This window comes from Aphidius gifuensis, linkage group LG4 (assembly GCF_014905175.1).
Source record: "Aphidius gifuensis isolate YNYX2018 linkage group LG4, ASM1490517v1, whole genome shotgun sequence".
NCBI lineage: Eukaryota > Metazoa > Arthropoda > Insecta > Hymenoptera > Braconidae > Aphidius > Aphidius gifuensis.
The window spans coordinates 8,542,941-8,560,212 of NC_057791.1; the positions used below are offsets into that span (position 1 = coordinate 8,542,941).

Sequence of the window (17,272 nt, forward strand, 5' to 3'; positions counted from 1 at the left end):
CATACGAAAAATAATAAAGAAATTTTTTCTGAAAAAATCCGGAGAAAATCCGGAGAAAACCCGAAAAAACTCCGGAATAATATCTCCGGAAGTCTCAATTGCGTAGAAAATCCGGAGAAATCCGGAGACGATCCGGAGAAAGTCAGGAGACAATCCGGAGAAATCCGGAGATAATCCGGAGAAAATCCGGAGAGATTATTTCTACCAGGGAAGTCTTGAAAAAAATCACACATATACTAGAAACCGAGTTTTATTAATTGCGCGAAAAATTTTCATATGTTGATCGGTCAATTAATGAGAAATTAATTATAAACTTTACAAAAATTAGATGTGGCAACGTATGGCATGTTCAAACACACACACATACCCGCAATCCCATATATTGTATACGGGGCGCAGGCGCTTTTCACTTTATTTTTTTACAGTGTAGCCAGATTTCAGTTTTGTCTGTGACGTCAGAAGCGCCCCGCAACACCCGCAATGAATTTGTGCATAACCTCCTTAAACTGTGGAGACAATCATAAGGCTTGGTACACCAAGTAAAAAGTATTCAAATTAGCAAGAAATCTAAACAGAATCATGGCAATGGAAAATGTTGGATATATCCAAGCAAAGAGAATTATTAATGGCTGGAAAACACCAAATAAATGGTGGAAGCATGGAATAACGTTATCAAGAATAATAGTTATAGTAATAATAAAAAAGAATTCCCTTACTTACCAACCAAAAGCAATAATGAAATAACCATGGAGTTTTATAAGGAGGGTAATCTGTGACGTCACACTGTGTATTAGCATAGGGAGCTGTTGAAGCTCACGGAATGGAGCAAGTCAGTACATTTTTCTGCCAGTGATGACGCTAGTAGCGAGAAGATCCGAAGTCACATGGTGTTTTTTTGTTTACATTTTTTTTTTCTTGTGTGGCTCAGTTAGAGTATTCCTTTATGTTGTAAAAAAATAATTCAACTCAATAATACATTATTTATTTAACAAATAAAATTAAAGCAATACATTTTAATAAAAAAAAGTACCAAGGGTAAGTAATGGCTAAGGAAAATTTAATGTTTAATAAATAATTTTTTATTAAAAAGATCATTCCAAATAAATTTCATTTCAATTACATGTGATGCAAATGTTGACTTAAAAAATAATAATAGTCCAATTGAAGTTTAAAAAAAAAATATAAAAAATAGACAACTTATTGAGGATGAATATCAAATGCGTGTTGTACAAAATTTACAAAATGTTTATGATAGCATTAATGCATAAAAACCAGAAAAACCAAGTTTTTTAGATAAATTAGTTGGAAAAGAAGGAAAGACAAAAAAACCACCAGAGGGTTTGTATTGTATGGTGCTGATGATGATATTGGAAAAACCATGTTGATGGATCTCTTTTATGATTGTTGTATAAGGTAATTTATTACAATTATTTTAATAATAATATAAATAAATAATTAATAAATATCATTGCATTAATTTCTTAGCTCCATTTTTTCCTTGTCCACTGCTTGTCTTTAGTATTTTTTTTATTTAGTAAACAAATAAAATTATAGCAGTATATTTTAATAAAAAGTTATGCAAGTAATAAAAAGTTCTGTGCTACTATTTATTGTTTTTTACGTTTTGTTGATGTTCTTCCATGTACATCTAGTCTAATCTGTAAACAATGATATTTATTAATTATTTATTTATATTATTATTTAAAAAATTGTAATAAATTACCTTATACAACAATCATAAAAGAGATCCATCAACATGGTTTTTCCAATATCACCATCAGCACCATACAAATACAAACCCTCTGGTGATTTTTTTGTCTTTTTTTCTTTTCCAACTAATTTATTTAAAAAACTTGGTTTTTCTGCTTTTTATGCATTAATGCCATCATAAACATTTTGTACAACACGCATTTGATATTCATCCTCAATAAGTTGTTTATTTTTTATATTTTTTTTAAAAACTTCAATTAGACTATTATTATTTCTTATGTCAACTTTGGCATCACATGTAATCGAAATAAAATTTATTTGGAATAATCTTTTTAATAAAAAATTATCTATTTAACATTAAATTTTCCTTAGCCATTGCTTGTTACAATACCCTTGGTATTGTTTTTTATTAAAATGTATTGCTTCAATTTCATTTGTTAAATAAATAATGTATATTATTGAGTTGGATTATTTTTTTACAACATAAAGGAATACTCTAACTGAGCCACACAAATAAAAAAAAATGTAAACAAAAATACCATGTGACTTCGGATCTTGATGAGACTAGCGCCGTCACTGGCGATAATGTGTACTGACTTGCTCCATTCTGTGAGCTTCAGTGAAATTCGAGAGATTACCCTCCTTATACACCTCCATGGAAATAACCAAAGACTGGGATAAACCCATATATGTAATACTACTATATTGCTAATATGGCCGCTTTGTGTCTCTGAAGGCAAGAGCGTCGACGATATTTCCTTCTTTTTTCAGAACAGTAAAAAATGAGAAAGAGTGGGGAGCGTAGGGAGGGTTCGGATTAACTCGACAACTCACCAACACAATGTATACATATGTATATGTATATTGTATACATATGTATACAAATATATTTAAATGTACGAATAATTATATTATTTGAATAATAAATATTGAATAAAGTAAAATAATTTTTTCATTCATTTTTTTTTTTTTTCATTTAGTTATTTCAATTATTTTAAAATATTTTATTTTATTTATTTAATATACGTGAGAAAGTAAAAATAGTATTGATGAGTTGTCGAGTTAATCCGAACCCTCCCTACGCTCCCTACTCTTTCTCATTTTTTACTGCTCTGAAAAGAGAAGGACATATCGTCGACGCTCTTGCCTCCAGAAAAGCTTCACTTATTGGGAAGATAGGATGTTAGCAATATAGTAGTATTACATATATGGATAAACCAACCCAAAACTCGCAAGCTGAAGTCCAAAAAAGTTGGGAAGTTGCCGTTCAAAATAAAAAACCAAATGTAATAGAAGATAAAACAAATAACAGTGCAAATTACTCCCAACAAACTTATAATAGATCATTTAGCCAAAAAACTATTGCTCAAAGTCAACAACATAGTGGAATCGAAGAAACCACACAAGAGACTGACCTTGAAGTTGATCAAATCTTAAGGTATATTGTCAATGCCGTATGCCATATTGATAAACCCAAAGAACTACTGATGGAGCTAATGCCAATAATTAAAAAACGAATGTATCCTTCAAGTCATAACAACAATGGCTAGCCAATCTTCATGTACAATAATTCAATGGAACTGCCGTAGCATGAAGAGAAAGTTAGCTGAGCTTCAACATCGTGTGGAGGAAGTCGATTTACTACTGATTCAAGAAACATGGCTCAAACCAGGTGATAATATTTCATTAAAGGGATTTGATATTGTTAGAACTGATAGACTTAATGATGGTAAAGGTGGGGTAGCAATATTTGTTGAAAATAGTATAAAGTATAGAATCAAAAATAACATTTATAATTGTGGTGGAAAAATCGAAGTATGTGGGATTTAAATTTTTATAAGAGGTGAAAAAACTTTTATCATTTCTTGTTACAGACCGCCGAATACTAGGATGGAGTTTGTTGATTGGGAAAATTTTTTCTCTCAATTTGATGGGAAATTCTTAATAGGTGGAGATTTCAACGCTCACCATGTTTGGTGGGGTTCGGATTATACAAGAGGCTGTGAAGGTAAAGACATAAAACAAGTCGTAGAAGATCTAGATATTATCCTTTTAAATAGCGGAGAAAAAACACACTTTAATGAAGCCCACGGCACTGAATTTGCTATTAACTTATCCTTTTCCGATCCTAACACGGCCTTAAGCGTTGGGGACGAATGGGATAAAAGTGTTGATCCATGGTGAAGTGATCATTACCCAGTAAGAATTAAGATAAATATGATACCGGATAAATTAAAATTTGGTACGGGTGTTAAACAAATCCATCGAAAAACTACAGACTAGGAAACTTTTCAAAGGGTAAGCGAACTAAAATTTAACGAATATATCCAAAACATAAATAAAGAAACCCATTCAATTTATCTAAGATATAACAAGTTTGTAGACAATAGAAAAAAGTATCAAAGAAAGTACTCCAGGTTGGAAAAATAACTACACTGTTAAAAATGTTTGCTTGAAATTCAATGTACATGTAGTTGAAGCAGTTGTACAATCACATGTACTTGAATTTCTTTTAAAGTACATTGCACATGAAAAAAATTTCAACTACAGTACTTTAAATTTAAGGTAGAATGCTTGGATTTTAATGTACGGTACTTGAAAAAAATTTCAACTCCGGTACTGTAAATTTAAAGTAAAATGCTTGGATTTTAATGTATACAGTACCTAAAAAATATTTCCAGTAGAAATTTGATGCACGGGACTGCACTGTAAAAAAAGATTTTATATATACGGATTTTTACATGAAAATTCAAGTTTTTTTACTGTAAATTTAAAGGACGGTGCATGAATTTCAGTTTACAGCACAAAAAATTGAATTTTACATCAAAAAAACTTGAAATTTAATGCAAATGTACTTGAAACATGCTTGAAATTTCAACTTATTTTTAACAGTGTATCCTAATAATGATCAGCGGACAAAATCAAAAATATTCAAAGGAGGGAATTCTTGGTGGAACAATGATTGTAAGAGTGCTGTCAAAAAAAGAAAAATAGCCTTACTTAATCTAAAATACGATCCTACTAGGGATAATTTCATTGAATACAAAAAAGCTCAAGCAACAGCTCGTACAGTGACTCGGAATGCTAAAAAAGACAGCTACAAAAAGTTCATAGAAAGCCTCAATAAATTTACTGATCCCTCTTATATTTGGAAAAAAATAAAAAATTTTAAAAATAGATTCGCACAAAGTAGTTCTGGTAATGAATACAAACAAACAGCAGTTGAATCTGCAAAATTAATTATGGAAAATTTATGTCCTCCGTGGGTATCAAATAATGTGCTTTTTGACCACCAAAATCAAGACGGTTTTCTTGATATGCCATATTCTGTGGTAGAATTCGATTATGCCCTCGATAATCTCAAACTAAAATCAAGCCCAGGTCTCGATGGGATAGATTACTTAACTATTAGCTACCTTCCAGATAACGCAATTAAAGCTCTCTTAGAACTATTCAATGATATTTTATCATCTAGGGAATTTCCACTAGAATGGAGAAACTATGGGCTCTTCTTTATTCCAAAGAGTGATGGTCAAAATGTAAGACCCATTTCCTTGGCTCCTTGTCTTTGCAAACTTTTAGAAAAACTTATTAATTTCAGACTATCATGGTGGCTTGAACATCATAAGAAATTTAATAACTCTCAATTTGGATTTAGAAGAAATAGATCTTGCACTGATAATCTATCAATATTAACAACAGATGACCTTAATGACTTTGAAAAAGGGAATGAAGTGTCAGCAATGTTTCTAGATATAAAAGGGGCTTATGATAACGTTCTTCCGGATTTACTTATTGATAACTTAAAAAATCTAGGTCTTCCAGGCAACCTTCTATCATTTATATACAATTTAATCTCAAGCAGAAAACTTCATGCTAAGTATGGAGATTTCGAAGAAGTAGGGTGGACGAGTAAAGGTCTTCTTCAAGGAAGTGTACTTAGTCCATTACTTTATGCGTTATATCTGAATATAAAAGAAATTGCGAATCATGGATGTAAAATTCTTGAGTTCGCAGATGATGTGGTAATTTATACTTCGAATGAGAACACACAAATCGGGATAAATAATTTAGAAAGAGATACAAATAACGTAAATAGCTATTTGGAAATGAAGGGACTAAGCTTAGCTGCAAACAAGTGCATCTTCATGGTATTTAATAAATGTAGTGGTCAAGGAGGTCTGTGGGACATTAATCTTGACAGTAATGTAATAACTTCTTCTAGAATAGTAAAACTTTTTGGTCGATGGTTATCTTCCAACTTTGAGTGGGAAAAACAAATATCTAGTATTGAAGCAAAATGCCAGACCCCTTTAAAAATATTAAGTTGTATTCGTAGCACTTGGCAAGGGGCAGACCCTATAGTTTTGATCAGACTATATAAAGCCTTAATTAGATCTAGAATCGAGTATTGTGGTTTTTTATTCCATAAACTCACTAAACAACAAGCAATCAGCAGTGCCGTAACAAGGGGTGGGCAAGAGGGGCAACTGCCCAGGGCGCAGTGTAAAGGGGGGCGCACTTAGAAGCGCGTCACAAGAAAAAAAATATTCTTTTTTAAACAATTAAAAAAAAAATTATATTTTCAGGAAAGAAATTGACTACTCTCATTTATGATCATTCAGATATTTTGGTCACATCCTTTTCTTAGCAACATTTTCCATAATTAATTAATGAAAAAGCTATTGCCAAATATTGCTGAGGAAAGAATGTATCACCAAATATATTATTTCCTAGTCTAAATGAATTCTTTAGCTATTTTAGACAATAATTTCAATTTATGATAGGAGATATTGCTAAGGAATTAATTTAGACTAGGAATTAATATATTTGGTTACATTCTTTCCCTAGATACATTTGCCATAATTAATTAATCAAAAAGCTATTGGTGACTGTTGCTAAAGATTGGATGTAACCAAATAAATTATTTCATTATCTAGATCAATTTCTCTGCAATGGTTTCTATAATACAATAGAATCATTGTGCCAAATTGATTGTATCTTCAATAGACTTCGATGACATCATAGATGAATTTTCCAGCGACAACGCCAGAAGACAAAAACTGTTTTGATTTTCTAATGATCTATTCTTCATCTATAGGTATCACTTTTAAAATATTTTGTCTTCTATATTAATATCCACAACAATTTATATTTAAAAAATAAAATAATTTCAGTATATTCTGGCGGTTTTGCTTGTTATATATATTATTGTTAAATACACCTAACAAATGATTCCTTTTTCATATATTATATCGATTAAAATAGGGCGCAAAATATAATTTTGCCCAGGGCGCAAAAATTCCTTGTTACGGCACTGGCAATCAGGCTAGATAGAATTCAATTCAAAGCCCTAAGAATAGCATTAGGATACAGAAGGAGTACTCCCACCAATATCATTCTAGCTGAAGCTAAAGAACCACCTTTAAGTTTAAGATTCCGATTTTTGGGAAGAAGCTACATCTCTAGAACCCTATCGTATACATTAGTATAAAAAATGAATTGACGCATAGAAGGACGTCGGAGTTAACTTGATGAAACTTAGAAAAAATAAGAAGCCCTGTGGTCTAGTGGTCAAGGCGTTTGCCCGGAAAGCAAAAAACCCGGGTTCGATTCCCGGCGGGCGAACTTCGTTATTTTTTCTAAGTTTCTGGGTTTTTTCAATGATTACACAAACTTATTCCATTACTCACAGAACTTTCAGAAAACATTGAAAACCCTCTCAGAAACCCAAAACATATTAACCAAATCGGTATGCCAGTAATTTACCAATGTTTCAAAGACCATGGTAGATATGGTCATCTAATACACGCGACAGAAGTGCCTTTGTGCTTTGATTTAGATTTTTACGGATTATTTCACAAAGCCCGAGTCTTTACAGATCAAGGCAAAACAATTGATAAGTCGCCTTGTCCGAATGCAGAATTTACTCGAATATTTGAAAATACCCTGACTGATTCAAAAACCTTTTAATTTACAGACGGATCGAAAACAGAAGGCGCGAATTTTGTAGGCTTTTCGATAGCAATGGGTAACAATGATACACTCTATAAATTTAGATCATCCGATATAGCTTGTATTTTTACAGCTGAAGCCTTGGCAATAGAGGAATGTCTCAATTTAATCGAGAGAAAAGATCCAGGTAATTTCAGTATCTTTTCCGACTCTCTTAGTGTTTTATTAGCCGTTTCCAGTAAATTAAAAACTAACTCAACAAAATACATAGTGTGGTATCTAAAAAATAAACTCTATCAGTTAGAAAATGTAGGCAAAATAGTCAATTTATACTGGGTACCAGCACATAGAGGTATTACAGGTAACGAAAAAGCAGATTCAGAGTTTTATGAGGCCTTTCATTTAAGCCTAGTTTGATGTCTCTATCTTCATTATCCTGAAAGTTATAACGGTTTTAAACAAATTTGAAAAAATTAGAAATCGAATAACTTAACCAAAAATAAAAATAAAAACTTCGTATTAGGCTTATTTTTTGCGTCTCAAAAACTCTATCGCCCGCATTATCGGTTTTTTCCTCTATCTTCAATAGTTTTTGAAAGAAAAAAAAAAAACTATGAAATAAAAAAAAAAATAATCACATATTTAATTTTTTTTCTCAGAAACTATTCAAGGCCGAAAAAAAAACCAAATATCTCATAATGGAGCTTTATGAGGCCTTTCATTTAAGCCTAGTTTGATGTCTCTATCTTCATTATCCCGAAAGTTATAACGGTTTTAAACAAATTTAAAAAAATTAGAAATCGAATAACTTGACCAAAAAAGAAAATAAAGACTTCGTATTAGGCTTATTTTTTGCGTCTCAAAAAACTCTATCGCCCGCATTGTCGGTTTTTTCCTCTATCTTCGATAGTTTTTGAACAAAAAAAAAAAAACTATGAAAGAAAAAAAAAAAATAATCACGTATTTAATTTTTTTTCTCAGAAACTATTCAAGGCCGAAAAAAAAGCCAACTATCCCATAATGAAGCTTCGTGAGGCCTTTCATTTAAGCCTAGTATAATGTATCCATCTTCATTATCCCGAAAGTTATAACGGATTTCAACAAATTAAAAAAAATTAGATATTAAATAACTTGACCTAAAATTAGAGTAAAGACTTCATATTAGGCTCATATTTTCGTCTCAAAAAACTCTATCGCCTGTATTGTGGGTTTTTCCTTACATCTCCAATAGTTTTTGAAGAAAAAAAAAAAAACTTTAAAATAAATGAAAAAAATCAAATATTTGATTTCTTTTCTCAAAAACCATTTCAGGCCAAAAAATAACCCACATTTCCTACAACAGAGCTTTTTAAGAACTTTCAATTGAGCCTAATACAATGTTTCTATCTTCAGTATCCTGAGAGTTATATTATTTTTAATCAATTTTTCAACAATTCAGAAAAATTAGGCAATGAATAACTCAACGTAAAATTGAAATAGAGAATTAGATTTCCCGACAAAAAAAATTTAAAAAAAAAAAATTGACACACGGAGAGAATTTTTTATTTTTTTTTACGAAAAAAACATAGCAAATTTTACAATGGCCCATAGCTGAGCTGCGCCATCTATCGGTTTCATGATATTTTCATATGGGTCATAGCAAAATATCGTGTGGGCGTGGCTAATTTTTTTTTTGTGTACCATAGTAATTTTTGTTATGGTCAAACGCAAAATTTATTCCATTTATTGAAAATATTATAAAAATTTTTTTTTTTATTGTCAATATCTATAATTTATTTATTTGTTTTTTTTTTATTTCATTTTATTTTATTTTATTTTATTTCATTTATTAACCTAAACCAGGGTTTGAACCCCAAACCTTCCGAACAGAATTCTACGCGTTATCCGCTGCGCCACAACAACATTTACAAAAGCTAACATTTGTTTGTTTTTTATTAACAACTGAAACATAAGCAAAGACACGCCTGCGCAGTCGGCTAAAAAGTGAGGGTGGTTGACATTGCTTTTGCTATGGCCCATTGTAATTTTAACCATGTTGCTTTGTATTTATTAGTGACACCTATAGGATTTCTAAGAGAATTAAATTTTTACTATGGCACATTGTAAATTTTCAGAGGATCATTTTAATTTTGTCCACAGCAACAACGTAAAATTTTATGAATAACAAAGCAAAAAAAAAAATAAATATATTTTGCTATGGTGCAATGTAATTTTTAGGCTAGATTATTTTAACTTATAAATTTGGCCTCGGTAAAAATTTCTTAATGCGTTGTAATTTTTTATCTGAACATAGCAAAAAAAAAAACATTATATAAATTGCTATGGTACATTTTAATTTTTCAAAGCAAAAATTGTTTTTTTTTGTTAACATGATAGTAAATATTTTAATAGTCAAAAGATAGACCCTCAATGATATGGCGCCATAGCAAAATTTGCTGAAAATTTTTCTCCGTGCAGAAAAAATCACGACAAAACAAATTTCGACAAAAAAAATCACGATAAAAAAAATCACAACAAAAAGTAAAAAAAAAAAAATTTACACAAAAAATATCTAGTGACTGAGTCAAAGATTTGAATGGTTGAATAAAATTGATAGTAATTGTTTGACTACAATTACAGCTGAGTAAAAAATCTAGCTAAGAAAAATAATGGAGATATTGATTGTTTGGCTACAATCACAGCTAAGTTGAAAATCTAGCTTTATAAAAATATAGCTAAGTGCAAAATCTAGCTAAGTAAAATGTTGTAGATATTGATTGCTTGGCTATTATTAAGGTTAAGTAAAAATCTACTAGCTGAGTAAAAAATCTAACGGCTACACATACCAGAAAAATAATTTATATGAAATATTAAATTTATTATTTAAAAAAAAAAAAATTTATTATGACGTAATTTTTTTTAAAAATTTTTTCTGTCATGATTTTTCTTGTCGTGGTTTTTTTTGTTTTTTTTGGAAAATTTTTTTTGACATGTAACCAAGAATTCGTAACGGGATCTTATTTTGCGTCGCAAAAAACTCTATCGCCCGCATAATCGGTTTTTTTTTTGCTATCTCCAATATTTTTTGAGAAAAAAAAAAAATAAACATGAAAATTTTCTTTTGAATAATGTTATTATTAATAAACCGTAAAATTTTGTAAAAAACCATAATTTCATTATATCTGAGGAATTAAGACACCCATGGCCCTAGCCGGAGTATTGAAAGTTTTTAATTTTCAACGGGTAACGCGGGCCACATGCCCCAACAAACGTTACCAGATCTTTTTTGTTATTATATTTAAGAATTTTTTTTTTAATTCAAGACGTATTTGTTATAACTCCAGACAATGTTTTCATAATTCAAGAAATTTTTCGTTCTCGAATTAAGAAGTTTTTTATTTAATATAAGAAAATTTTTCCATAATCCAAGAACTTTTTTTGCAAGAACGAAAGTTCTGTATTTTAAAAGTTTTTTTTCTCAGTGTAGGTACGAGAAAAAATATTTTTTGTTCGAAAAAGATAAAAAAATCGTAACAAGATAAATATTTCAAGAAATATATAAAAGTAAAAAATAAGTCTTATTTCTTATCTGGTTTTTTATCAGAGCACTCGACAGTTGATAAGATTTATATATCTATGTATATCTGGCAAGAGAGGTATATTTTGGTTATACGTGTATTAACTCCAGTCTACAATGACATTTTGTTTGATTTACATTAACAAAAAAATGAGTTACAGCGATAATAAGAATATTATTCAAATTACTTACTGATTTTTTTTTTTCAAAATGTCACATGATGGTCGTCTGTATCTCGATAATGTTATCAGTTCTGTTCCAGAATTAGGACCAACCTTACCTGATGGGAATGCATACTCATGGATTGTCCTGGTTGGAACAATCGCAATAGAAGTAAAAATTTTAATTATTTCTTGATTTAGCAGTTCAATAAATTAATTAAATAATGATAATAAAAATATTAATAATTCTAATCATTATATAGATGACAGTGCCATGTTTGTGTGCGATGTACGGTGTTATTCTTGGATTCTTATCTATTGATTCGCCAACACCATTGGACTTGTGGAAAGAAGATATCATGAGAACGCCAATTTTATTTACTGCGTTTTTGAACTTAGCTGGTATGAATCATTTAATTTCTAATACTATTTAAAATTACTATAGCCACCCAGAATTTTGAACAGTATATTGTGAAATTGTTCTACTCAACTCACATGCAAATCTATGAGAGACGATGTTAAATGTAGTCAATTCGTCATCTATTCTTTATGGAAAGCTATTTCAATTTGATAATTCATATAATATCAACAAGCTTCCAAAATATATTTATTTTATTTATTAAGATTTGTTAATTATAAGATTATATAAAAATTAAAGGATATAATTTTGGATTTTACTAATAACGGTTTGTAAGTATAAAACCACGGGCTAGTGATCTGTATTAAGATTTAAGACATGTCTTAAACCCTCGTATAGTACCGCGGTATTATATCAACTCAACAATAACCTCCCCGGGGAAAAAAAAGTGATCTTTGAAGATCTTCAAAGATCGTCTATGGAAGATCGTTGAAGATGTCGCTTTTGTCCGCATCAGTGTAGAGTGGGTATAAGCAGAGTGAAGCCACCGAGGTCCCATTAGTCCGACATTTTGTGCTCGCCGTATGGAGCGAGTATAAGAGGTTTTCGTCACTTCCGAGCTCACCGTATGGAGTGGGTATAAGAGGGTTCCGTCACTTCCGAGATAAAAATCATCTATGGCTTCACTCTGCTTATACCCACTCTACATCAGTGACTATCACTGACGATCTCCAACGATGTCTGTCTATCGCCAACGATCTCTATGAGAATTATGATGTCGAACGATCTGGAAACCCAGGAAAAAATCGCGTAGATCTACGTATATCAAATTAGATCTAACTGCTTTAGATATAATTAGATCCGCAAAGTGGCGCGATCTACTCGTATATAACTAGATCTTATTAGATCTAATCAGATATACTTAGATATACTTAGATCAAATTAGATTTACTTAGATCTAATTAGATATACTTAGATCTAATTAGATATACTGAGATCTAAGTAGATCTACTGAGATTCCAAAAATTTATTGATTTAAAAAAAAAAAAAATTTCAAGTTGTTTATACAATTTTATTTTTTTATATATATAAATAATGATCTATTGGACCGAAAGATTTTGACCACAACTTTTTACCATCACCTGGACTTGAACACGGTATCTTCTTGATGAAAGTCCAGAGCCTTACCTACTCAACCATAGCAGCAATAATTAAAAATAACGAAAATTTGTTTCACTTGAATATTTATCATGACGATTCGAGAATCAACCGACTCGGCTGATGATCGGCAAATTATATGTACAGGCCAACTGGCAAGAGTTTATGATGGAGAAACATAGCTCTCACTCACTCGCTCTGGTGGGCTCTTATGAAAAGAAATGTGGAAGGGGTAGCTTCCCCATCATAAACTCTTGCCAGTTCGCCCAGTATCAGTTTTACAGATCCCGGAATGTATTTTTATGATTAAAAAAAAAATTTTTTTTTTCTTGAATTTTTCGTTACATGAAAAAATTGCAAAAGAATAACAGCAGCTTCCTATGAAACTCCGACATATATAAGTATATATATATCGAGATATAATTAGATCTTGCTGCATTTTCGATACGATTAGATCTGATTATATCTACTTAGATCTGATTATATCTACTTAGATCTATTTAGATCTAATTATATATGTTTATATATAATTCGATCCCGCAGCATTTTCGATATGATTAGATCTGATTATATCTACTTAGATCTAATGAGATCTAGTTAGATATAATTAGATCTCAATAGATCTATTGAGATCTAATTATATATAAGCATATTGGGAAACGCACTGTGGGCGTGGCCAATCGCTGTAAGCAGTTGGCAAAAAAAGAAACTAATGACTTCCAGTCAAGTATATCCCATTAGCATAGAATTTTATTGTTTATTAAAAAAATGTTATTAACTATTGAGCATATACTTTCATGGGCACGAAAAACGAATTCCTCACGAAATTTCCTTGAAGAAAATCGTATTGTATATGCGGAACATATTACGAGTATTGGTGTAAAAATTGATTCAAGTGATGAGTATCATGTGTTTGCCACTTGATATATTATCAATATGTGACTTTACTTTGACAGGTTGTTGTTTGTCTGTGTTTGTCTAACCTCGAAAATGCATAGAAACTCAGATCTCTATTTCTCCTGGAATAACTGTTGCACCCAGAAACGTAAAGTCTTGTTTTTTTTTTTTTTTAATCAGTTTTGGTGAAAATTTTGTACCAGACATTTCAAACTATTTGTAAAAATATTATTTGTTTAAAAATTTAGCATATATACTGTGTATACCACATACGAATGACTGGAAGAGGTAGTTTCCAGAAATTTACCACCAGACGTCGTGGTGAATTGTGCGTTTCCCAATATAAGTAGATCTTGCTACTTTCGGATCTAATTATATCTAATTAGATCGTTCAACATCATAATTCTCATATAGATCGTTGGCGATAGACAGACATCGTTGGAGATCGTCAGTGATAGCCACTGATGCGGACAAAAGCGACATCTTCAACGATCTTCCATAGAAGATCTTTGAAGATCTTCGAAGATCACTTTTTTTTTCCCGGGTCCAAAGCAATTTTTATCAAATAAAATAAATGATAACTTGCAATTGTTGTTATAAAAGTTGTATAGAAATATTAATAATTTCAATGTTAAAAATATATGAAAAGGACAATTTAACATTGTGTGTATATAGTGCAAAAAAAAGACGGTGCTCTCATAATGGTCCGAGATTTCGTAAATTTTTCCAAAAAAATTTATAAAATTAAAAAAACATGTATTTACATGCAGTGGTTGTCCCGCCACAGAATATGACTTATCTTATTTTTTTGAAAAAAAAAACACAAATATAATTTTGCAATGATCCTCGGAGACACCCGATGAACGGTACGGTTTTGCCGTATAGGACTAATGGATCAATAATACTTATTTATAATAATTATTTATCCTACAATTTACCGTAAAAAGATATTTAAAATATTATAAAATGTAGCTTCATTATGCTTTGAAAATATTCAAGTAATGGTTTTTTTTTTTTAGATCTTTGGACAAGGTTAATCGTGAACCTTGCAACGATTCCGAGTTTAGTTGGCCTTATCGGAGTATTTCTTTTAACAATTGGTGTTTTGGCATCTGGGTATTTGACGACAGGTGGCCAGGCAGTCTACTTAGCAAGTGTCAGTGCTGGTGCAATAATGGGCATAGGTGGGAGTTTTCTTCTCGTCCAAACTGATAGTGTCTTACAAAAAAATTTTAGAAATCACTTACCACTTGCCCTAACATTTAAAGAAGTATCAACATCTCTAGGTTTCATATTTAAAAAACAATTCTAGAAATATCATAATTCTTATACTTATATTTATATATAATTATTTATTTTCAAGGTTTTATATTTGCTCCAGGATTTATATTTGCTCTGTTGTCTCGATTTGATCTACAAATTGGACTACTTTTGATGAGTTGTATTTTTATTCCAACTGCACTGGGGACACTTGTATTGCGATATCCAACAATAAAATCGAGTACAAGTCTGTACACTTTGTTGATTAGTGAGGAGGAAAAAGTCTTTCACAGTCGAGCTAACCCAGATATAACTAATGTTGCCAAAGCGCGCGAAAACAATTTTAAAGCATCGGCAGTAACAAATGAAAATTCAAATTCTCAAAATTATAGTGATTTATTTAGAGAAGGATCTGACACTTATAGTTATCAGGATTTTGATGACATCGAAGAGCATTTTAGTATTTCGTCATTCAACAGTGGAAATTTGCTGTATAAATGGAATGAGAATTTGGTAGTTACTAGATCAAACAAATTTTGGATGATTACAATTTCTTGGTTGGGAAGTCGACTAGCAGCTTTGTTTATATGGATACTTTTACCATCGCTGGCCATCATTCAGCTTCCATCAGCAAGTATCACCGAGGGAGTAGCTTTAGTCATGGCTACTGGTTTTGGGACACTCATACCAAATACAACTTCTTATTGGAAACCAAAAACTGCAAGATGGCGTAGCTTTTTGTTTGGAGGGTCATCTTGGCTAGGAAGTTTTGTTCTTCTGAGTCTGACAGCTGCTCAATCGATTTATGTATTCATTTTTTTAGCTTTCGCGGGAGGAATAAGCATTGCGGGAACTTCAGTTTATTTAGAATCTACATTGTTCGATGCACTCGGTTGTCAACATACGAATACTGCAAGAAACATTATTTCAACTATAGTTGGGCTCTGCATGTTAACTTTTTTGTTTATTCCTGGTACTATTTATATAATAATAAAGTATAATATATTTTTTATATATTTTATTTGTTTGTTATAATTAATCTTTTTATTTTATTCAGATCCGTCCTACTGCATAAAATTGATATCAGCTCTTCAATTTATTGGAGGGAGTTATTGGATTCTTATACCGCTGTTGGGAATCATTCAAGCAAGATGAAGATTTTTTCTGTGTTTTGTTTTTTTAAATTACGCTTCAAATATTTCCTCGTTCAATTACACTAAGGCTGACTTTATTGTATCATACGAATAATTTTGTCGCAAAATTTTCATCAATTATAATTTGATTTATAAAATTACAATTTTCTTTTTACATTAGATTTTAATAATATACTGTAAATTTATGTTTTAATGTTTTTTTTTATTTTAATTAGGTCTTATAGATTATACATTATACATATATAATTTAACCTGATCCTTGATGGACCTTCTGGATACGCGTGGATAAATTCTGGATATCCACGGGATGTCCAGTTGTGTCATATTTGGATAAGTCTGGGTATCTACTGGATATCCGGATTCAAACGAATAAATTTTTTCTCATCCAGGATATATCCAGGTTCTATCTTAAAGATATCCAAAAGATCTCCCTAGATATCTCGCTGACATCCAATAGATATATCCAAGATGTATCCACTGGGTATCCAGATTCCATGTACTGTAGTGGTCTTCGATGCTGGAAAAAAGTATCGAGTATCGATACATCGGCAAAATACTCGATACTTTACGATTTAAAATCGGCTTGTCGATACATCGGCAAAAATCAAAGTCCACTAATGTACTGAATGTCTGAATATGCTGAATATCCAGGATATCCAGATCTTATCCGTTATATATCTACTGGACATAGTCCGGATATGTCCTAGACATATCCCGATTCTATCAACTGAATATCAACTTTACCTTCAGGTACTATATCTAAACGGTATCCAAGACCCGTTTCGGATATTTTATAAAAATCATTCAAAATTCTATAGAAGAATATTTTTATAGAACAGAGTATTATTATAATTATGATATATACAAATCATTGTTTTTATAAAAATAATCCTATAAACCAAATCCTATAAAAAATTAATAAATTCATTCTATAAAAATCAACCACAAATTTTATAGAATTTATTCTATAAAAAAAGCGCCAAATCTATATAAGAATTTGTATAAAAACGTTTTATAGAAATGTTTATAAAACTTTTTGCTATACGTGTAAGAAATTAAAGTG

General features: G+C 30.8%; 3 protein-coding genes across 15 annotated transcripts; all 3 read left to right on the forward strand.

Annotated features, from left to right (window-relative positions):
* Positions 1-491: 491 nt before the first annotated feature.
* Positions 492-3,260, forward strand: LOC122854973. The gene is made up of 3 exons (XM_044156034.1): positions 492-745; positions 2,377-2,393; positions 2,929-3,260. The coding sequence occupies exons 1-3, from the start codon at positions 648-650 to the stop codon at positions 3,258-3,260; spliced, it is 447 nt and encodes a 148-aa protein (XP_044011969.1). The 5' UTR covers positions 492-647.
* A 6-nt stretch (positions 3,261-3,266) lies between these two features.
* LOC122854970 lies at positions 3,267-16,394 on the forward strand. 13 transcript variants are annotated; one of them, XM_044156020.1, is made up of 9 exons: positions 3,267-3,382; positions 3,585-3,718; positions 7,691-7,741; positions 7,799-7,852; positions 11,484-11,554; positions 11,646-11,784; positions 14,815-15,081; positions 15,159-16,028; positions 16,113-16,394. In XM_044156020.1, exons 1-9 carry the CDS (start codon positions 3,369-3,371, stop codon positions 16,208-16,210), a joined length of 1,698 nt encoding a protein of 565 aa, XP_044011955.1. In that variant the 5' UTR covers positions 3,267-3,368; the 3' UTR covers positions 16,211-16,394. The 13 variants fall into 13 exon arrangements, with proteins under 13 accessions (XP_044011955.1, XP_044011953.1, XP_044011956.1 ...); XM_044156018.1 differs by having other exon boundaries at positions 7,691-7,852; XM_044156021.1 differs by having other exon boundaries at positions 7,691-7,852; positions 14,815-14,979.
* Positions 4,020-6,363, forward strand: LOC122854972. The gene is made up of 2 exons (XM_044156033.1): positions 4,020-5,249; positions 5,312-6,363. The coding sequence occupies exons 1-2, from the start codon at positions 5,212-5,214 to the stop codon at positions 6,234-6,236; spliced, it is 963 nt and encodes a 320-aa protein (XP_044011968.1). The 5' UTR covers positions 4,020-5,211; the 3' UTR covers positions 6,237-6,363.
* Positions 16,395-17,272: the final 878 nt, after the last annotated feature.

What these genes read in the sequence shown, in the direction of transcription:
- LOC122854973 (XM_044156034.1), top strand. Translation starts at nt 648, where the DNA reads ATGGTGGAAGCATGGAATAACGTTATCAAGAATAATAGTTATAGTAAT.
- LOC122854970 (XM_044156018.1), top strand. An exon ending in AATCGAGAGAAAAGATCCAG is followed by an intron (nt 7,853 to 11,483) that starts GTAATTTCAGTA and finishes GTTCTGTTCCAG; the next exon opens with AATTAGGACCAACCTTACCT. An exon ending in AACTTTTTTGTTTATTCCTG is followed by an intron (nt 16,029 to 16,112) that starts GTACTATTTATA and finishes TATTTTATTCAG; the next exon opens with ATCCGTCCTACTGCATAAAA.
- LOC122854972 (XM_044156033.1), top strand. Translation starts at nt 5,212, where the DNA reads ATGGGCTCTTCTTTATTCCAAAGAGTGATGGTCAAAAT. An exon ending in CAAAGAGTGATGGTCAAAAT is followed by an intron (nt 5,250 to 5,311) that starts GTAAGACCCATT and finishes TATTAATTTCAG; the next exon opens with ACTATCATGGTGGCTTGAAC.